This window comes from Hypomesus nipponensis, chromosome 13 (genome assembly GCF_054491055.1).
Source record: "Hypomesus nipponensis isolate SF chromosome 13, ASM5449105v1, whole genome shotgun sequence".
In the NCBI taxonomy this organism is placed as follows: Eukaryota; Metazoa; Chordata; class Actinopteri; order Osmeriformes; family Osmeridae; genus Hypomesus; species Hypomesus nipponensis.
In genome coordinates, this window is record NC_140373.1 from 10,580,001 (window position 1) to 10,602,500 (window position 22,500).

Consider the following 22,500-nt stretch of genomic DNA (forward strand, 5'->3'; position numbering starts at 1 on the left):
CAGCACCAGCAACCCTGTCCTGAGGAGAACACACACACACAGCCCCTCTCAATACCTCACCTCCAAGGAAAAGACAGTGGTTGCTACTTAACTAAACTCTCTTCATCGGCCTTTGTGAGTCTTCCCTTTCTCTTTCTCTCTCTCTCTTTCTCTCTCTCTCTCTCTCTCTCTCTCTCTCTCTCTCTCTCTCTCTCTCTCTCTCTCTCTCTCTCTCTCTCTCTCTTTCTCTCTCTCTATTCTCTGCTGAGGCTTTAAGGTGTCAAAAATACATCCTGCTGAGATAAACAATACCCTCTCTCACACATACACATGCACACAAACACACACACACAGCAGAGGGAAGGACATGTGCAGTCAACACACAATGTCAATCTATTAAAAAGAAATGGAAGTCTGCCTTAACTACAGCAACATATGAACATTTTAGATGTTAGATTAGAACAGCCAGTGGGAGGTTTGATTGTCCCCAAACTACTACCTTGCCGGAGCAGACGGATCCTTTGTACGCAACGACAAAAGAGCTTTTTGAGCTTGATTTATTGCACATTTTAAGGTCATTTATGGAAATGCTTGGTGGTGGTTGGACCTCCCCCCGCTCCCTCTCCCTCCCTCCCTCCCTCCCTCCCTCCCCTCCCTCCCTCTCCTCCTCCCCTCCCTCCCTCCTCCCTCCTCCTCCTCCCTCCCTCCCTCCCTCCCTCCCTCCCTCCCTCCCTCCCTCCCAGCCCCGCTCCTCTCCACCAGCACGCCCCGCAGGCTGGAGGGGCGAGACAGGATGGGGTCTATCAAAAGGCGGATGGTTGACGGTGGTCGTGCATGCCATCTCCCTGGTGGGTGGATTGTGTGAAGGAGGTGGGGATGAAGAAGGGGGGGGGGGGGGCTGGAGGGGGAGGAAGGGGGTGGGGGGAGCGGGAAACCAAAATTGAAATGCCTGGCCATGGTGGAGCAGGTGAGGCTGACTAGAGTGCAGTGTGTGTGTGTGTGTGTGTGTGTGTGTGTGTGGAGGTTTCCGCTGGGGTGGATGAAGGAAGAAACACACACAGCGTACTCCAATTTCATAAAGCCTCCAACCACACAGCAACAGCTCTTCCAGTCCACACACACACACACATATTGGTGCATTCCCATTAAATTGACATTTGATCGAGAGAGAAAGAGAGAGATAGAGAGAGAGAGAGAGAGAGAGAGAGAGAGAGAGAGAGAGAGAGAGAGAGAGAGAGAGAGAGAGAGAGAAAGCAAAGCGAGAGAGTAAGAGAGGCAGGCAAGAGAGAGAAAGAGAGAGAGAGAGAGAGAGAGAGAGAGAGAGAGAGAGAGAGAGAGAGAGAGAGAGAGAGAGAGAGAGAGAGAGAGAGAGAGAGAACGCAGAAAGAGTGAGCAGATCCAGGGCAAGACTGGGATTTTTCCAGAGCTGAAGAAAGATTTCCCCATGCTCACTCGGCTGCTTCAACCCTCACTATATTTGTGTTGGTTTTTATTACGTATTCTTATTAATTATGTATCATCAGATAATGCAGCATTCTCATCAGCATTTTTACCCTCTGGTGCATCCCGTAGAGAAACCGGGATAGACAGAGAGAGTGACAGAGAGTGACAGAGAGTGACAGAGAGTGACAGAGAGAGAAAATGTAGAGAAGAGAGAAAAAGAATGAACAGAGGGGAAAAATGAAAAACGATTCATGTATTTTCAAGCCTTTTGGGATTTTACATTCCTGACTGTTCCAGGTTTGTCATGTGGAGCCTGGTGCTGTGGATGAGAAAAAGCAAACATACTGCTGTTTTGAGCCTGCAGGTTCTGTGCTTGCCACTCAGGATGGTGTAGGTGATGGGGTCTCCTTCATGGTTGTTGGCCTACCAAACACAAACACAGACACGCACACAAACACATTCATACACACACAGACACACATGCACACAAACACACACATAGCATTAGACACAAATATGCACAAACACACCCATCTCATGTTTGGTCGCTTCATCATACCCCTCTACAAAGGTGTGTGGAGTCAAGTTGTATGAGATAATGGCCCCGTTGATCAAACAGGAAGGTGACCTCCCACCTCAGAGCAGGAAGCAGGAAGGGCAACAGACTACAGTAAAAATGGTGCAGAATGTGTGGGATAAGTGCTACCTGCAGGTTGAAGGGACAGAGTGGCTCCAGCCCTCATGGCCTCGCTGGACCTCCAGGGTGTAGGAGAGGCTGGGAAGCGAGGGGGGCTCTGGTTGTTGGGGGGGGAGCACCTCGATGTAGACGGTGGTGATGGAGCTCCTGGAGGAGGAGGAGAAGAAGATGGAGGGGATGAGAAGGGAGGAGAAGGGGAAACGATGGGTTAGGAGGGAGAAACAAGCCAGAGTTAAAGCGAGAGAGAAGACCAGTCCTCCTCCACACATCTCCAGAATATGCTAGGACTACCTGCGGTCTCTTCCCCCTCCCCCCTCCCCCCCTCCCCCCTCCCTCCCTCCCTCCCTCCCTCCCTCCCTCCCTCCCTCCCTCCCTCCCTCCCTCGTTCTGGCTCATGCAGATCATTTGTTTCCATTTCGATATTTTCTCTTCATTGTCCAGTCCTAACTCCATCTGGAGCATGTAAACAATGATACACCTGCTGCCTGGTTTGGTTTCACCCCATCCATTTTTCCTTCTCCTTGCTTCTCTCTTTTCCTCTCTTCTCTTCGCCTCTCTCCCTCTCCTGCCTCTCCTCTCCCTCTCCTCATGCCAGTCTGTCAGACAGACATCAAGCAGTTGGCTCTCAGTCATTTGGAACCATGTTCACATCCCTAATCATCAGTGTTCTATCTGGCTGGGTCTCGTCCTTGAGTCTGAAACAAACAGCTCCCTTCTCTTCCCCGTCTCTCAGGTCTCTGGACTCTCTGTTGTGAGGCTGACGCTTGTTTTCTGTGGGAAGCCAGCGTGAAAGTGCCACTGCTCCTTGCACCAAAGCCCAGATCCCCCACTGGTCTCCAGACACAATCCATTTCCTGCTTTGCTACCTCAGGCTGTCTCCTGCCTGCTGAGCTGTATCGATTCAACACCACAGCGGCCAAGGAACCAGGCTGACAGCCAGAGAACAAGTCAGTCAGCAAGCCAGCCAGCCAGTCAGTCAGTCAGCCAGTCAATCACTCAGACAGCCAGACAGCTAGCAAGCCAGCCAGTCAGTCAGTCGGTCAGCCAGTCAATTACTCAGACAGCCAGACAGCTATCAAGCCAACTAGCCAGTCAGCCAGCCAGCCAGTCTGCCAGCCAGTCTGCCAGCCAATAATTACAGCCAGCTAAGCAAACAAGCCAGCCAGGAAAGCATAAAGTGCCCACAGAGGCACATAGCTAAGATTGGGTCACAGGGGTCAGGCATGGCATTGCCAATTACTGTGAAAAGCTTCAACAAGCAAGCTCTTTGCATGCTACATGGATATGGAGTTCACCTATCGGCCCTTAATGTTTCAGATATTTCTGAGAAACAGGATGTGGGAGTCCTTGCACCCCATTGATTGATAGTGGGGTGGGAAAAGGGAAAGCGAGAGAGAGAGAGAGAGAGAGAGAGAGAGAGAGAGAGAGAGAGAGAGAGAGAGAGAGAGAGAGAGAGAGAGACTTAGCAGAGAGCGAGGGCAGAGATGGGAGAGGGAGACCCGTACCCTTCCTCACCCTCCTCCCTCGTCTCTCTAAACCCTCCATCGTCGCCCTTCTCCTCCGCCCTCCTCTCCTCTACCCTCCCTCCCCTGTCCCTCTCCTCCACCTCCTCAGCCTGAGGGCCATTGTCCATGGCCTCCACCGTCAGGGCGTAGGACCTCCCAACCCCGGGTTTATCTTGGCGCCACGGTGATGACCCCAGAAGTGGCGTTGATCAGGAAGTGACCCTGCTCCCTGCCAGGATCCGGTAGGTCACCTGACCGTTGGGCCCCTCGCGAGCGTCCCTGGCAGACAGCTGGGGACCGACACGCACAAAGGTTAGAGATCTGTCTCTGTGTGTGTGTGTGTCTCCTATGTTAAGGTTTGAGCTGTGTGTGTGTGTATGTAGGAGTATATGTGTGACAAGGGTAGAGCTGTGTGTGAGTGTATCTGTCGTCGGTATCTGAGTGTGAAGGTTAGAGCTTGCGAGTGTGTGTGTGTGTGTGTGTGTCAGCATCAGTGTGTTCCCTATCCATCTCCAAAGCGCAGCACAGGGATGTCAAACCTGCTTATCTATATGGAGGATGTAAAGTCAATGCGGCGGATGCAGGTCTTGGAGCTAATACATTTGGAAACCCATCGGATAACCCAGGAGGTGTCTGAGTGTGGCCATATCAAGACACCACGGCTGAATCCACAACGAGGGGCATGAACCCAGGACAGTTCAATCAAACTCAATTTTGGGATTTTTTTAGACTTTGGAATGGTGTGAATCCAATAATCCAGAATATTCTGAAATGTGAATAGAAGGCAGCGTGGTGGTGGTCAGGTGAGGGGGGAGGCGGTGTGTGTGTGTGTGTGTGTGTGTGTGACTATCAAAGTCTAAAATATGAATGGGGCTCTGGTAAATGTCCACATATTTACTTTAATGGAGGGATCGGTGATCTGGTAAATAGCAAACACTGAAACCTATGGGTCTTGTTTTCGAGAGATATCATTATTAAGGGGAAAAAGACAGCTGTCGTTGGATTCAACAGGAAATAACTGAAACAGCCCTGCCCTGACAAATCAAAGTCCTTGTCTATTGACCTCTGCACAAGGCCAGCTGGCCCAGTCCAATCCATCCATGGTGGAGTTACTAAAGCACTTACTGGGGTTACAAGGTCAGGGCTATTGATTAAGCAGTGACTAGGTATTGATTACTAATCAGCTGTTCATGGACTCTTTGGGGAGTTGTTAGATGGAGTTAGTGGGTTATTGACGAGCCAGGGGCGACTACTAAGTCTGATTGGTTGTAGGAACATAGCGTAGTATTGATACAAATTGATTAGCTATAAAACTATTAATATAGGCACTGATGCAGGGGTATTGCTTGTGAGGTATTGATGTTCGTGGTCTTCACCTGCAGGACGGTTTCCCCGGGCAACATGTCGGTGTAGATCTGGGGACACTGAAGGAGATGTTGGTGAATGTGGGGGTGCTGCCGTTGGTGTCCAGCACCGTGATCGTCACAGTTACGGGGGCGCTGTGCTGGACGCCATCAGATGCCAGTATCTGGGGGAGGACAGGAGAGAGGGATGAGAGGAGGAGAGAAGGAAATAGATGGGAGAGAAAAGGAGGAGAGAAGGGAAAAGAGAGAGAAAGAGAGAGAGATAGAGAAACACCTGGTCCCACCAGTGACCCTAACCCAAACAGAGAATGACCCCCTGCAGTAGGACATATGGTGCCACACATCCACAACAGATAAACATGGTATAATCCCCACAGCGCTGTGCTCTAATCCCCCCAGCTCCAGTCCTGAGATAGGTAATAAACTGCTAACCCTGGAGACACTACGTTGAATCCACAATGAGGGAGATGAGCACATGGCATTAGATAGAGCAACTCTAGTCCTGGGTCTACATTAGATAGAGTAGCTCTAGTCCTGGGTCTGTATTACAGACTGCAGCTCCAGTACTGGGTCTACATTAGATAGAGCAGCTCTAGTACTGGGTCTACATTAGATAGAGCAGCTCTAGTACTGGGTCTACATTAGATAGAGCAGCTCTAGTACTGGGTCTACATTAGATAGAGCAGCTCTAGTACTGGGTCTACATTAGATAGAGCAGCTCTAGTACTGGGTCTAAATTAGATAAAGTAGCTCTAGTACTGGGTCTACATTAGATAAAGTAGCTCTAGTCCTGGGTCTACATTAGATAGAGTAGCTCTAGTACTGGGTCTACATTAGATAGAGCAGCTCTAGTACTGGGTCTAAATTAGATAGAGCAGCTATAGTACTGGGTCTACATTAGATAGAGCAGCTCTAGTACTGGGTCTACATTAGATAGAGCAGCTCTAGTACTGGGTCTACATTAGATAAAGTAGCTCTAGTACTGGGTCTACATTAGATAGAGCAGCTCTAGTACTGGGTCTACATTAGATAGAGCAGCTCTAGTACTGGGTCTACATTAGATAAAGTAGCTCTAGTCTAGTCAGAATCTCCATGTTTAACATCATGTAAGATGCACCAGGAACATGGGTTCCTGCTGTGATGTGAAGGCTGGAGTGGGGCCAAGCCTGAGCACAGCGGCAGTCTGGGACAGGCCCGAGCAGCAGAGGAGCAGGAGGCACTGTAGGAGGGCCACACGCACACACAGGGCGCAAAACTGAATGAAGAACAGTTCCCAGCATGCACTGCAGGGGTCCGAGCACGTGGACCACGTGTTGCTGTGGAACATTGTTCAGCTTTTTCTCTCTCTCTGTGAGGGAGGGTAGTGTGTGTGTGTGTACGTGCGTGTGTGCGTGCGTGTGGGTGGTTTAGCGCTCTGTGGGATAAGCTTAGGCTACCTCTTTGGAGGCCACAACAATCATTAGAATGGAATCTGAACGACCCATATTAAGACTTAATGTGCTAGAACATGGTGAGTCATTGCACCCAGGTGGTTTATAAGGTCTTTAGGACAAACACACACACACACACAAACACACACAAACAGACTGACAGATGTGGAGTTGCATTAATATGATATGAGTCTATGCCTGCATGCCTGTCTGTCTGTCTGTCTGTCTGTATGCCTGTCTGTCTGCCTGTCTGCCTGTCTGCCTGTCTGCCTGTCTGCCTGCATGCCTGTCTGCCTGTCTGTATGCCTGTCTGTCTGTCTGCCTGTCTGCCTTGGCTGCTTTAATCAGCAGTGCCAGGGACAAATGCTGTGTGTTCAGCATGACAACTTATCCATTTTTGTACAACCCCCCTTCCACACACCCACACACACACACACACACACACACACACACACACTCTGCATTCAGGGTGTGTGTCTGGATCTTCACACCTGTATCTCATCTTCTGGTGTTTGGACGAGGACAGAATCAGACAGCACTAGCAGAATATAGAATGTAGGACTTAGGTAGTTCTACAGTCTAACCCTGTGTTCTATGTTTTATATGGTGAAGGCTGTCAGCTCCAAGCACAAGGAGACAGATCTCTCTGTCTAGTATTTGCTGTAGCATGCATCCTCCATCTCTATCTGGCTCTATTTCTAGATGAATGCTTTCACACTGATTACTTCCTCACATGGAAAACAATCAATACCGGATGAAAACACTGGCTTTACACTATTCACTTACATGTTGCTGCATTCCCATTCATTTTAAGAAGCAGGGACACATGCACACAGTTTATCAACCCCCCCCCCCCCCGCCCCTGCCACCTACCACACACACACACAATCTCTCTACCTTATTCATACACACACACACAAACTCACGCACACACACACACACACACACACACACACACACACACAGACACACACACACAGTATATCTACCTTATTCACACTCACAAACACATGCACACACTCAATCTCTGTACCTTCTTCACACACACACACCCACACTCACACGTACACACACCCACACACACCTTTCCATCAAACCCAGGTCCAGTGGCAGGCAGCCAGTCGTCCTAACAAGGCGAAGCAGAATGCTGTCTCTGGAGGACACAGCGCCATTGTCCTCCTCTATGTGTGTGTCCGTGTGTGTGTGTGTGTTTGTGGATGTTTGTGTGTGTGTGTGTGCTTGTGCTCGGAGAGACAGTGTTTGCCACGCAACCCTCAATCGGAAACACCACAACCATAGTCCTGCTGTTTGGGCAGAGAACATTTAATAAATACATAACACCAGTCTCCCTGGAACTGGTCTGTCTCATTAAATAAGAACATACACTGTCCAACCATTGGAAACACTGGACAGGAAGGCAATAGGCAATATCCCAGCCTGGAGGTGCCGTTAGGGCTTTCCTGTGAGATGTACGGCCCAGGGAATGCTATTCTGTGGCTGCGCGAAGAGTTAAAGGAGTAAGATGTGGAGGAGCCATGGGTATCAGAGGTGTTAGGGTGACGGAGTCTACCAGCTTGGGTCTGTTTGTGTGTGTACAGGTTTGAGTCCAGTACATCTGTGAGTGTTTGTGTGTAACGGGCAAGCATTTCAGCAAGTGGAAAAACGTGTGCGTGCGTGCACACGTCTGTGTGTGTAACGTGCGAGCATGTCTGTAAGTGTTAGTACATATACTTGCGTGTGCATAGGCATGTATGCACATACCTCCGTGTGCATGTCTGGGTGTGCATTTGTGTGTGTGCGGGTTCGTACCGTGAAGGTGTAGCTCTGCTGCAGCTCCCGGTCCAGGGGTTTGAGCAGGGTGAGGTAGCGATGGATCCCAGAGGGGGTGAGGGTGAACACAGCCTGGTAGCTGTCCAGAGACATCAGCACGCGGGGGTCTTTGGTCTGCCGGGACAGAGGAGAGCCGCGTCACTGGACCAGAACACGCAGCAGAGGCGGTTTGAGGCCAGAAGACGTGTATTGGTTTCCTGGGCTAACACGGTGGATTTAGCAAAGTGATTGAAGGGTTCTTTCTAGTAAAGAGGATGGAGGTACAGTGTAGATGACACACAAATGATGACCGTCAAATGAGCACAAATGCACACACACACACACTCACATGCACACACACACACACACACACTCTAAAATAATGCATTCACGTCCTCTTCTCTAGCCTGTTAAATCTGTCATTACCAATATCCAGCACTCAGCACTGTGCATGTGTGTGTGTGTGTGTGTGTGTGTGTGTGTGCAGGGATAATGTAGATTCAGCTTCAGTGGATATTGAACTGGCACCCCGCTGCTTCCAGATACATAAATAAATCCGAAGCAAATAAAAGCAATTAGAATCCTAATAACCGTGGAGATGTTTAATGGATGGCGCCTGATAGGTGCTGTAATACAAGCAATAATCCTAACTTGACCAAACATCCATCTGCAAGGATCCAGCAGCAAGCCTCTGCATCATAGCAATGACAGAGCCTTTTGGCAGCCATTACCTAAATCCATAGCTGGTTGACTGCATGTGTGCCCATAGGCCGTAAGGCCACACTGCAGTGAGACCAGTTGTTGGAGGAGATATTTAGTTTACAGCAAGACTAGGTGTGTGTTGGAGGAGATATGTCTAGACCTGGTAGACCAAGGTGTGTTGAAAGGTTATATATCTATACTTGTAGACCAGGTGTGGAGGATATATATCTACTATATATCTACACTTAGACATATACTAGGCATATACTAGATATATATATTAGATTTGTTCAGGCCTCAGATGGCCTAGGTCTGTCATCCCTGAACTGCTGGAAGTCGTGGAGGAACAGAGTGGTCTAAACGTTGTATTTCACTCAAAACTGAAGGGGGAGAGAAGGTCCACATCAGAGACATGCCCCGCAACAGGACGTGAAGCTGACAGCGAATAAAACATTTAACAGAATAGTGAACACTTCCAAAGGCAGAAAATGAAAAAGAGAGGAACAGATCGCAGGGAGACTGAGAGACTGAGAGAACTTCACACAAGGTAATTTCACAGCACTCAGGCATGTGTGCTACCTACAGGCAGTTGATTGGCCGTGAGCTACAACAGGGAGACAGAACACAACATGTCATTGGATGAGATGATCAGATGACCCGCAAGGGCTTATCACAGTGGAGTGCAACCCGCAGGGACCGAACCCAGGTCTTCTACTTATCAAACTCACAGCCCAAACCATTAGACCAAAGGGGACATGGTCTCCTGGTATGCTAAGGGCCAGGACTTAACCCACAGAAGACCTGGGTTCAATCCCTCGATGACACAAAGCCATCTCCCACCTCCTCTATGTCGTTGTCCAGGGCGATGATACTCAGGGCTGTGGACAGGCTGCTATTGGTCGACACTGTGGTTCCCACGGGCGCAGCCTCGGTGATGTAGCCGTGGTAACTGGACTCCAAGAAATAGGGAGCTTGGTTGTTCTCGTCCAGAACCTCGATGTGCAGGTTAGCGAACGCCGGGAGAGGGTGGCCATTATCCTGCTCAGCCTGGCGGAACACAGAACATGGAACTTAGAGAACGTGGTCTCGACTGGTGACAGGACAAGGGCGAGTTTCCGGGTGGGCGTTCTCCTTTATGGAGCAGAACGCAGACATAGAACAAAGAACACAAGAACAGGGTCTGGTTTGCTAGGAGACAGGGAACGGGGAACAGGAAGTCATAAATGAAGGAAGTTGTCATGAAATGAGCAGCAGAAATGTATTCAGTCAGGACTGCCACAGAGGAGATCCCAGAGGAGAACACACTAGGTCTCTGGAGATGGCTAAATATAGAGCCGCGCTCAGGCACACACGGAGAGCATGACTAACGCTTATTTCCTGTCTACAAACATGGAAGTAAAGATCTGTGAATCCCAGGAGCCTGACAACCTAAGTGTGCGTGTGTGTGTGCGTGTGCTTGATTCAGCTCCATCGTCGTTCTGATCCAATCAGCACTCAGACAAGTCTGTGCAAGATCTTTAAACCGCCCGTGCAATTATGGATCCTAGCAGAGTGAGAGACGGGGGAGGTGTGGGTGGTGAGTGTGTGTTTGTGCCTCTCACACATAAAACAACAGCATGTGCCTCGCGATCAAACACATGTCTCTATCTGGACCTGACACTGACAAAACAGTGTGTGTGTGACGCACCAAGGCACGGGTGAGTGTGTACACGCGTGTGCGCCAGTGGGGAGAGCATGTACACAAAGCATGTGTTTACCAGAACATACAGGTGGATGATTTTCCATAACGTGTGTGTGTGTGTGATTGTACGTAGTAAGTAATTGACCTAGTCAAGGTGCCAGCCTTCACCAGTATCTGCTCCATTCCCAGTTGACCCCTCTATGTCGTTTGATACAGCCAACTGTGCTGGGATCATTTGATTTGTTGAGCTGGGTGGGCCGGAGGTGTGGTGAGGGAAGGACTCAAAAAGAAAATATATTCTGAGGAGACAGATCTAGCCTGGCTAACAACTGTTTTTACGGTCGAGCTACTCTCAAAGTTATTTGAAGCCAGGAGAAAATATAATGGACAAGTGACAACGTGTTAACTAATTGGAAGAGCAGAGTGTATGTGTATGAGTGTGTGTGTGTAGGGATGTGTCTGTAGGTGTGCGTGTGCCTTATTCCTTACGGGAATAGAGAACGAGCTCTCACCTGGTAAGCACTAACACTTTATAACTGTCAGCGAGGGGCAGTTTGGTAAATGGGGTTACTGCAGACCTGTGTGTGTGTGGGGGAGGGGGGGTGTAAAAAGGGGGATTGAAAGAAAAGAGGGGTGAAGTGTTGAGAATTGGAAGAGACAAAGGGAGATGTGACCAATGGGCGGTGGGGGGAGAAGGGAGGGAGGGAGGGAGGGAGGGAGGGAGGGAGGGAGGGAGGGAGGGAGGGAGGGAGGGAAGCTGGGAGGGGAGGGAGGGAGGGAGGGAGGGAGGGAGGGAGGGAGGGGAGGGAGGGAGGGAGGGAGGGAGGGAGGGAAGGGGAGGGAGGGAGGCTGTACTGAAGATGAGGCACTCTCCCACTTTCCTCTCCACTCCTAGAGGAAAAAATCACTCAAGCACGACTGAGGTCGATAGAGTTACCAATCTGGCCATGAGCACCCAGCAGCAGGATGACGCCCTCTCTACACACACACACACACACACACACACACACACACACAGACACACACACACACACACACACACACACTGATCTACATAAGATTCTGTGCTGAGGGGATTCCTGCAGTATGCAATGTTGTTAAGAGATAATCTCACATATAGATGAAAGCTACATATCTGGCACATCCCTGTGAGCTGTGTACCACAAACAGACACTCGCGCACACACACATGCACACACACACACACACACACACCTACAAAAACACAAGTGTAAGGACACACGCTCACACAGACACACGCAGATAATTACATACACACACACACACACGTAGGTTACCTTGATGACCAGGTCGAATCTCTGGTAGAGCTCTCTGTCAATGGGCCTGAGTAGCAGCAGCTCTGCGCTGGTACGGTTCAGAGAGAAGAAGCTTGCCGTATGCATCTCTGGCTTCCCTACACAGGAAACAGGACATTACATCACAAGCCCCTCCCCCCAACCACCATTTCAGGGATATAGGAGAGAGACATTTCAGGGACCAACCTAGAAGGATCCTCACACAACGATTCTAGTCCCTTCCTCTTTCTCTTCCCCCTCTTCTCTTCTCCTATCCTCTCCCTCACCCTCCCTCCATTTCCCTCTCCTCCCCTTCACATCTTCTCTTCTCCTCGTCCTTCTCCTCATCCTTCTCTGTCCTCTCCACCTCATCTTTTCCAGTCAGGAGAGGGCGGAGGAAGAGAGGAGAGGGGGAGACACAGAGGAGAGGAGGGAAGAGAGGGTAGAAGGAGAGGTTTACTGCCAGTCCCCCCTGCTCAGTGTGTGTCTGGGATTAACAGTATCCCGCGTTGTCAAACTGATGACGAAGGAGAAGGGGAGGGAGGGAGAGAGGACGAGAAAAGTGGAAGGAAAGGAGGACAGGGGGAGGGAGGAGGGGAGAAGAGACAGCAGGAGGTGAAAGGAGGCGAGAGTACTATGGAACGGGAAGAATGAAAGAGGATGAAAGAGGAAGGAGAGAGGGAGGGGAGAGGATGTAGACAAATGATTGGGTGGAGAACAAGCGAGGAGGAGGGGAGTTTCTGACTTATTCCAAAGCACCAGTGGCAGGTTTCTGATTGGCCTCCCAGAAAGAGATGGAACATTCTGAGAACAGCGGGGAACATTTCCTGAACAGCAGGGAAGCTCCGGGCCCGGACTACAACCTCGAGGCTGACAGTACTCATCTCAGGTCTCCACAGGTCCTACAATGTACTCTCTCCATCGTTTCCTACCGCCTTCTTTCCCTGTCTCTCTTTCGGACGATCCCGCCTCTCCGTCACCCCTTCTCCCTGTTTGTCTCACCACCCACCCCTCCATCCGTCCATCACTTTCTCCCTCCATTCATCCCCCTTGCCTCACCTCATCGAGCCCTCCATCCACTCATCCGTGCCTCCCTCTAGACGTCCGCTCCTCCCTCCCTCCATCCCCGATGCCTCCATCCCTCCCTCCTCCCATTCTCTCTAGTCATTACAGGCCAGTGGATGGTGACTGATGCTGTGCATCGGCAGCATGGACATGAGCCCACCAATGAGGATGGAGTACAGGATCCCTTCTTGCCTCTTGGAGGGAGGCTGGATGTTCCGGTCCTGGTCCACGGCCTGGATGGGCGGAGTCACGTTCAGTGGGTTCACGTTGACCTACAGAGAGAAGAGAGGGGAGGGGAGGGGAAGTGACATGAAGAAAAGGAAAAGACAAGAAGAGACGAGAAAAAAAAAAAAGGTTTCCAATCAAAACCGGTTCCGGAATGTCCTTTCCTAATGCCTCTCACTGTACTTTCTTGATCCATCCGGGTCCATCACAAAGCACCTGCACTTTCCCCTGTCAACAATGGACGTGACCAAAAGAAGCCTTCTGCTAAAACGACAACAACACCCAGCTGGGTGCCGTCTCTGAACCCCGGGACCGTCCTGTCCCCAGCAGGTGACCCCAGGAGCTCACAACACAAGCAGAGGACCACCATTGTCCTGAATGCTCCTAATTCCTGGGCTGAGTCACAGAGGCCCAGCTGGACGAACCCACATAGAGAGAGCGAGAAAGAGAAAGAGTCCTTTCAGGGGTTGGGGGGTGAGAGGAGGGGGGGTGGGGGGGCAAGTGGGCCGGTGGGCGGCACGATCAGAACACCTGTCACCTGTCACTGACCACCATGAACTGAGAGGAGAGAGAGGGAGAGTTTGGAGGAGAGATATAAGCGAAAACCCTGAGGAAAGAGAGTCTGGAGGAAATCAGAGATTAGTTTAGAGGAGAGAGAGAGAAGTAGCTGGGAGCGTGAGTCAGAAGGGGAGATGCTTGCTGTCGGCTGCTCCACTGACATGCAGCACACACACACACAAACACACCCACACACACACACACACGCTGAGGAGCAGCTCTTCAGAGCCTGGAGACACCTCTGAGAGAGAGGATGGGTTGTTGTCCCCAGAAACACTTCTACTCCTGGAAGTTTAGTGTGCCTCTGTGATTTCATGTGTGTCTCACGTGTGTGTGTTTTATTTACTCAAATGACAGAGTCTATATGATCCCCTGGGCCAGACACGTTTTTTGTTCCCAGCTGCACTCAGCCTAGCCCAGCTCACGCCACCTCAAAACACATAAACACATTGTTTTAGTGATTGTGTGTGGGTCTGTATCCTTAAAGGTGTCTGTCTGGGAGTGTCTGTGTGTCTGTGAGTGAGTGAGTGAGAGAGAGAGAGAGAGAGAGAGAGAGAGAGAGAGAGAGAGAGAGAGACAGAGAGAGAGAGAGAGAGAGAGAGAGACAGAGAGAGACACAGAGAGAGAGAGAGAGAGAGAGAGAGAGAGAGAGAGAGAGAGAGAGAGAGAGAGAGAGAGAGAGAGAGAGAGTGAGTGAGTGAGTGAGAGTGAGTGAGAGAGAGAGAGAGAGAGAGAGAGAGAGAGAGAGAGAGAGAGAGAGAGAGACAGAGACAGAGACAGAGACAAAGACAGAGACAGAGACAGAGACAGAGACAGAGACAGAGACAGAGACAGAGACAGAGAGAGAGCGTGTGTGTGTGTGTGTCTGTGTGTGAAAGAGAGAATGAGAGAGAGACAATCCCATCCCAGTGAGTGATGGCACAGCTGGCAGCCCTGGGGTGTGTTTACCGGGAGCCTGATAAGAGAGGAACTCTGCCGTGGCCATTCCCTCATACATAATCATCCTCTTCTCCCTGGAGCAGCAGCAGGCCTCGTAAAACCTGCCCTTGAGTAAGCTCCACCAGGCCCCGGTCCAGCCCCCCGGAACATGGGTGCAAACCTGACCTGGCCACCTTGTTACTGTGCTGTGACGCTGTCACCGGCCCTCAGCCTGTGACCTCAACTCGCTGGCGAGGAGGGCAGCGTCTGGAAAACAACACGCGTGGCTGTGGCAACGGCCAGACCTACTGGATTTTGTTTCCGGAGCCACAAACGTGTCATTTTATGAGGTTCGAGGTCAGCTGTGACAGTTGTCTAGGTCTGTTTGGAGTGGAAGAGTTTTTGTGATTAACTTTTATGAAATAACAAGATTGTAAGATAATTTCCTAGAATTACAAAGTGTTGATATTGCTGTTGCTTTAGAGCAGTCTAATGACAGATATAATTGAATGACATGGCTCATTCTGTGAGACCAATTTCAAGCACTAGGGGCGGACGAATCGCTACAGAGCGACAATAATCGCTGTCACTCTCGAGCAGGGGAGAATTTAATGAGGCTGCAGAAAACTGTTATTTATCTGGTTTCTTTCCCCTGGTGTGGAAGCTGTGTCTGAGAGGCTCAATTAGACCAGAGAATGATGGTCCCCAGCCTGGGTCAGACACCCCCACGCATGCCCCCCTCTAAGCACCCCCCCTCCCCACACCCCCACCTGGACTAAGCACCCCACTCAGAAACCACCACATATAGCTCACAGTCCTCAACCACACCCCCAAACACTTAGTCCTCAGACAGCCGGAGGTGTACAACCACTCACATGGGAATAATGGCTCAAGTCGTTTGTCTGTTCCATGCCTCTACAATCCTCTCAGATATACGCAGACCCAGCAGAACGTATTCGGTTTAGACCCACACTGATCTACAGACACCAGAAGTCATCTGCTTGACCAAGATTGGTCTACAGACAGCTGACATAACCTGGTCTACAGACACCAGCCATAACCTGGTCTACAGACACCAGACATAACCTGGTCTACAGACAGCTGACATAACCTGGTCTACAGACAGCTGACATAACCTGGTCTACAGACACCAGACATAACCTGGTCTACAGACACAAGACATAACCTGGTCTACAGACAGCTGACATAACCTGGTCTACAGACACCAGACATAACCTGGTCTACAGACAGCTGACATAACCTGGTCTACAGACAACAGACATAACCTGGTCTACAGACAGCTGACATAACCTGGTCTACAGACATCAGACATAACCTGGTATACAGACGGACCTAGCACCAACCCAGAGCTACACCTGCTCTCTGCAGGCACATGACCAGGTGAACAGCCTCTAACAGCCGATAAGCTATTTCCATAAGATCTCTTCCTAAGTGGGTTACTTGTACCAAATATAAACATATCTCTTGTAGTAGTGCAACATAAATTGATAGGATTAGATTAGAGCAGATTATCTTGAATTCGATTGGATTGGATTGGATTTAATGGGGTAGTGTGTCTGTACGTACTGGATGTGTCCCAGGGGCCTTGCAGGGTGTGTGCTGGGTACAGTGCTGGCTTCCAGTCTTACCGGGTGGGTGAGCTCCAGGATGTTGGCCCGGTAGGTGAGAGGGCTGCAGTCACGGGTCTTGTCCACCAGGGCACAGGGCAGGAACATGGGGCCCAGGTCGTCCCCGTCTAGAACGTCCACCGTCAGCGTCGTGGTCGCCGTGCGACGCTCGTTAGGGTACGGCGCCCGGTCCTGTAGCGACCGGCAGAGGGAGTGGGACTGTTAACGGGAGGTCTAACACAGTCTCTCTCGCACACGCAGACACCCACCACGGGCGCCACCAGCCCGCTCACAGGAAGTACAGTAAACGTGTCTATCTTCAGACGTTAAAAAAGATGTGTGTGCGCATGTGTTTGTGTGTGTGTCAGGATGTTAAGCCTGGAGTGTGTGTGTGTGTGTGTGTGTGTGTGTGTGCAATAGAATAGTATTCATACAATATACTCATCCATTCTGACTCATCCATGACTAAGGCCTGGTGAATCATCCAGGACTCATCCCCCCCCCCCAGACGTACGTTGGCCTGGATGATGACCAGGTAGCGGGTGATATCTTCGTAGTTCAGTCTCTCTTTCAACACCACCGAACCAGACAGGGTGAGAGGAATATCGAACGTCCTGTTGGCTGTCTGTCACACACACACGCGTACGTGCAAACACACACATACATGCGCACACACACACACACACTCATACACACGTACATGCACACACACACGCACACGCCCACAGACACGCACGCAGATGTAAATGCATACACAGACACACCCACACACAAACACGCACCCAAGACATGATCAGTAAGGCCAGGAGAGGCCGACTGCACTGGAGGGAATGTGGGTCAGGGTGAATAGGAGACGGGGTGAAAGGTCAGAGCTGGTGTGGCACACAGCTGGGTCAGGAGAGTCTGCTGAGCCAAGCTCCTCTCCTGACCTCATCACACATTCATGGTGTGCCAGAGCGATGAAGCATTTCTGGTTCCCTGCTGAGATTACTCTGGCAGGTGTGGCCTTCTGACACTGCTTAGCCAGAGGACTGGGAAAGGCTGTCATGTTGAGCGTCTAAACCCTGGAGAGCATGCTCTAGAAACCGCATAGTAAGTTGTAGAACCGGGAGGGTGTATTCTAGAATCTGGATAGTACATTTTTGAACGTAGAGGGTGTATTCTGCAACCTTGATAGGACATTCTGGAACATTGGCGGTGAATTCTAGAACCTTGATGGTACATTCTAAAACCCAGAAGCTGAATTCTAGAATCTGGACGGTCCATTTTAGGACGTGGACGTTGTGTTCTAGACCTTACCGGATCACTGGGGTTGTAGAGAATGGTGTATTCCAGCTGTCCGTTGGGCCCGTCATCAATGTCGGTGGCTCCGTTGTTCCCGCTGAAGCCGGAGAAGATGGTTGTGCCCACTGGAGTGAGCTGCAACACAGGATGTGACATCGTGAGTAAAGATGCCCCCTGTCTGGGCAATACATCCGGACATGGCAGAGCTTTACACATCTCTCCATCTCCCTCTCTCTCTCTCTCTCTCTCTCTCTCTCTCTCTCTCTCTCTCTCTCTCTCTCTCTCTCTCTCTCTCTCTCTCTCTTTCTCTCCCTCTCTCTGTGTCCCTCTCTCTGTCTCTCTGTGTCTCTCTCTCTCTCTCCCTCTCTCCGTCTCTCCGTCTCTCCGTCTCTCTCTCTCTCTCTCTCTCTCTCTCTCTCTCTCTCTCTCTCTCTCTCTCTCTCTCTCTCTCTGTGTCCCTCTCTCTCTCTTTCTCTCTCTCTCTCTCTCTTCCTCTGTCTTTCTCCTTCTCTCTCTGTCTCTGTCTTTCTTCCTCTGTATCTCTCTTTTTTACTCTCTCGTTTTCTGTGCAGTGCCACAGAAACACAGGAGCGTGCATTATTGAAAACGTAACAACATTTGAGTCCATATTAGATGATGAATTAGGCTGTCTGGTCTCATCATTATGTATTCCTGTCACACACACATACACGCACGCACACCCACACACACCATCCTCTGCCGCCCTCGTCCTTCCATGCATCAGTTCTCTGAGACAAACATGTTTGGCTGCCAGTCCATGCATGAGCGCCGATGTAATCACCATTGGTCAGAAAGGTGATCTGCGTCCAATTACACCAACACACACAGACATTAATGAACACATTCATCTCCTGTTGGCCTTTCATCCAAATGCATGACTTGATCCCTCCATTGAATTCTCCCTCCATCCCTCTATACCCTAGTCCTCCATGCATCTATCACCATCCCTCCGTCTCCATCATCACCATCTCTCCGTCCCTCCATCGCCACATCCCCCCCTCCTCTGCCGACCTACTTGGCTGTGTCATTCTGCCGTCTGGAATCAGTGTTCCTGTTCCTCAGGTCTGAAGCTCCAGAGACTCTATAACTACATGTAAATCAATACTCCACTGTTGTGAGAGCGGCATCTCGCAGTGTGCAACCAGAAGAGATTGTGTGTGTGTGTTTGTGCACTCTGCCACTCTGCATGACAACTTTCTAATAGGCTAAATCTACCACAACAAGCCTCAGGGGAACTGGTTTTAATTAGGCAGAGCTCCTTTCTGTCTCTACCCGGTTTTCACTCAGGGCCTCGCGGGATAATCTTCCAGTGGCCGTTTGTATGCGTGGGAGAGTGTGTGTGTGTGTGTCCGTGTGTGTGAGTGTGTGTGTGTGTGTGTGTGTGCGTGCGTGTGTGAGACATTTCCATGACAGGGTGGGCAGTCAGAGATGTTAGTTGGCTGAGTACTTTACTTTTTTAACAGTTTAATAACGTAGGCCTCGCAGGTAATTTGGCTTGATTAGCTAGCTAAAGTAAGTGCTAGCTAGTGACCAAAAAGGACGACAGTCCTTTTTCCTTGTACATTTGAAACAAAAATCAGCAACTTTGCACAGGCTAGTGATTATAGCCGAACAGTCTACAGCTGTGCTCATGCATTGGCTTCTTGTTAAAAACATCCCCTCTGTGATGCTATCCTTTACCAATGAGCCAACCAGAACCCCCTGTAGCTAGCTAATAGCTGCTAGTAGTGCTAACACTAATATAGCCAGCTAGTATGGTAACTACAAGCTGAGATAGACCCCTGTAGCTAAGGACCATTGTAGTCCTGTTTTTTAGAGCATTTGGGCTTATGACAACAGTTTGTTGTTTGATATACAGTTGATACAGTACGGTTGTTATCCGAGAACCACCACTTCCAAGTTAGCTGAACTGGACTATTTCTTTAATGACTCTGAGCCTCATCCTCTCTGCAGAGAAAAACCTCCATCTGAATAAATCTAATTACACTGTAAGTTATGACCCGGTGTCCAACTGTCTATGCTCACTGAGCAACGCGGGCATATTTCAAACTTTTACGCCGTTTCCCCAAATTGTATGAGCCCCCATTCAGGTGAATGGGCAGAAATATTTAATAGAAGGTAATGGGAAACTGCTCACTGGTGGCCAGGAGTAAATGAGCTGTGTGTGTGTGTGTGTGGAAGTGTGTGTGTAAAAGAGAAAAAATGTGCAAGAGCGGGAGAAAAAGACAGAAGTATGTTAACACACACTCACTCACACACGCACACACACACACTCACTTCGTTGATGGAAGTGTAGTATCGCGGCTGCTGGAAGCGGGGAGAGTTGTCGTTCTTGTCCCGCACCACGATGCGCACCTCGTGGAGGATCACCGTGCCAACCAGCTCATTGGTGCACTGCACCTGCACCACGATGGACTGGATGTAGGAGGGGGGCTGGGGGGAGGGAGGAAGGGAGGTGGCTATCAGATAAATACATCACAGTCCTGATATGAAAGGTTTGAAATAAAATGACATCCCTCTCTGCTAATCAACCCGTTCAAATGGAACCAGCCTAATCTGACACAGGCTGATTTTTATTGTTTCACTTGACTGTTGATGCCTGGTACTTACATCTCTGTCCAGAACCCGTCCGGTGCTGTTGAGGTAGAGTCTCTGTCTGACGGGGTCCAGTATGACCCAGTTGTTGTAGTTATCTCTGAGGGACAGGGAGATGGTTCTGTCTGGGTCCTCAGACCGCCCCTGGATCTGCATGTTCTCCACCAGCAACGTTCCTGTGGACACAGTTTTAGAAACGTTCTTGAGAACTCAGGCCCAATACTAACAACTCAGTATTGGGCCTCACCCCATGTTTTCCAGTCACCATGACAACGCCATCAACACAACTTTACAAGCAATGCGGGTGTCCTTGTCCATGTACTTGATAATTTAGTAAGCACATCTTTATCAAGCAATGTTTTTACCTGTTAGACATTGACTGTTCTCCACTCACAAGGTCAACTTCAACACAACTTAATTAGCAATGTCGGCTGCAGACCACTGACGGTTCTGACACCTCTTGTTTGCCAAGGTCCGTCTGTTTACATCCCCAGAACTGGAGACCTGCAGTCCTTCTCATCATGTAAAACATTCATAAGACGAAGCACCTTCCCCACCCGGTGTGGCTCCCCGGTCAACACTGTGGAGTCTAGGGACTTCCACTACGGCTCTTCATTGATTTAAAATGTAACTTTACGTATTCTTTATTTTTCATGTATTTTTATCTTCTTATGTTTTCCTTTTTATATTCCAGTACGTTTTATCTCCCTCTTATGTTTTTGTTGTTGTCATGCACCATCCTACCAAGGCAAAACCCCTCAGATGTGGGAACTTACTTGGCAGTAAAGCGGATTTGGATTCTGATCAAGCTCAAAGACGCGACACTCTGTGGTTTTACTCCATTAAGGAATCTGGTGATCTTCACAAAGCTTTTCTCGATGTTGACTTGAGAAAACGAAGGAACTGGAGTAGATATGCTATATTCTAACTCAAACTCAATTTTTAGATAAGAGAATAAAGAACATAGGAAATAAAAACATATTACATCCAGTTGCTTTCCAAGTCAGGGGAGACCAATTAGTTTGGTGCCAAACAGCTTTTGAATTTTTCATGACAGGTCTTATGCAGATTCTGGTGTTTAGAGACGGAGAAAGTGTCCACTGCGTTATAGCATTTGACATCTGACCACTTTCTTCCATAAACCCCACTCTGCAGCGACACAGACACACTCTCACAAGCACGTAAACACTAACACACGTCATACACACACATCACACACAACAGACCCGCACGCACACACACACGCACGCACACCATCCTCCCTCCTCCATCCTCAGCTCATCTCGTCTCTCTTCCCTACCCTCCTCCTCACTCACCCACTCCTCCTTTCCTCCTCTCCTCTCTCTCCCCCTTTGCTCTCCTTTCCTTACCTCTCCTCGTCCTTCCGCTCTCCCTCCCCCTCTCCTCTTCCCTCCGCTCTCTCGCCCCTCCCCTCTCTTTTGCCCTCCTCTTCTCTGGCAGGCGTCTGCAGGATGACATTTGACCAGCAGGGAGAGGCGCCTGGTGGGTCCCAGTACAGCTGGCACAGAGGATGGCATGGTCGCTGCAAGCTGGCAGCACACCTGGGACTGACTAGAACATGTGTGGAAGTAACAGGCCCTGCCTGCCAGCCTAGGTGGGAATGTATGTGTCTCTCTGTTTACGCCAAATGGGTCATGTACTGTAGAGACACAATGACAATGCAAGGAAAATTCAGTAAAACACACACACACACAGACACACACACACACACACAGACACACTCGGACACACAAACAAATCCCTCAAAGCGACTCCCTTGCACACACAGACACTCTATACATATGTCATTTTTCACAAACTATTTTCCTTTCTCCTTCAATCTCTCGTAGACCCAAACCCTAAGCCACCCACCAGTAATCTAGATAATTTTTTTCTGCTCTGAGAGCCCACCATTTATGGAATAGGTAAGCCAGTGTTCAAGGTTGTTTCTGTATGAATAGAAGAAGGCTTTGCTTTGTCCCCTTTACAAGGAGAGTTAGGGCATTATTGCTATCTGTCATGGTCGACACTCAGAGTAGAGACACAGGCACACAGACAGGCAGGAGGGTAGACAGACAAACAGACACACAGACAGGCAGGAGGGTAGACAGACAAACAGACACACAGACAGGCAGGAGGGTAGACAGACAAACAGACACACAGACAGGCAGGAGGGTAGACAGACAAACAGACACACAGACTGAACCATCTTTCTCCTAGTCATAATACTCCTTCAGGGGCCATTGACTATGCTAATGAATGGCCATCTTTCCATTCTGTCTGAACATTACAGAACCAATTA

General features: G+C 49.7%; 1 protein-coding gene across 1 annotated transcript in view; it reads right to left on the reverse strand.

The window, feature by feature from the left end:
* pcdh15b (protocadherin-related 15b) overlaps nt 1-22,500 on the reverse strand; it is a 63,958-nt gene that overhangs the window by 32,177 nt on the left and 9,281 nt on the right. Inside the window, 18 exon segments of the mRNA XM_084670507.1 lie at nt 1-19; nt 1,712-1,845; nt 2,160-2,231; nt 2,233-2,268; nt 3,726-3,795; nt 3,797-3,851; nt 3,854-3,914; nt 5,001-5,042; nt 5,045-5,152; nt 8,228-8,362; nt 9,770-9,976; nt 11,908-12,023; nt 13,130-13,241; nt 16,320-16,490; nt 16,813-16,923; nt 17,598-17,717; nt 19,881-20,036; nt 20,214-20,374. The exon segment at nt 1-19 is cut by the window's left edge and continues 75 nt beyond it. Coding sequence (XP_084526633.1) covers nt 1-19; nt 1,712-1,845; nt 2,160-2,231; nt 2,233-2,268; nt 3,726-3,795; nt 3,797-3,851; nt 3,854-3,914; nt 5,001-5,042; nt 5,045-5,152; nt 8,228-8,362; nt 9,770-9,976; nt 11,908-12,023; nt 13,130-13,241; nt 16,320-16,490; nt 16,813-16,923; nt 17,598-17,717; nt 19,881-20,036; nt 20,214-20,374 — 1,886 coding nt within the window.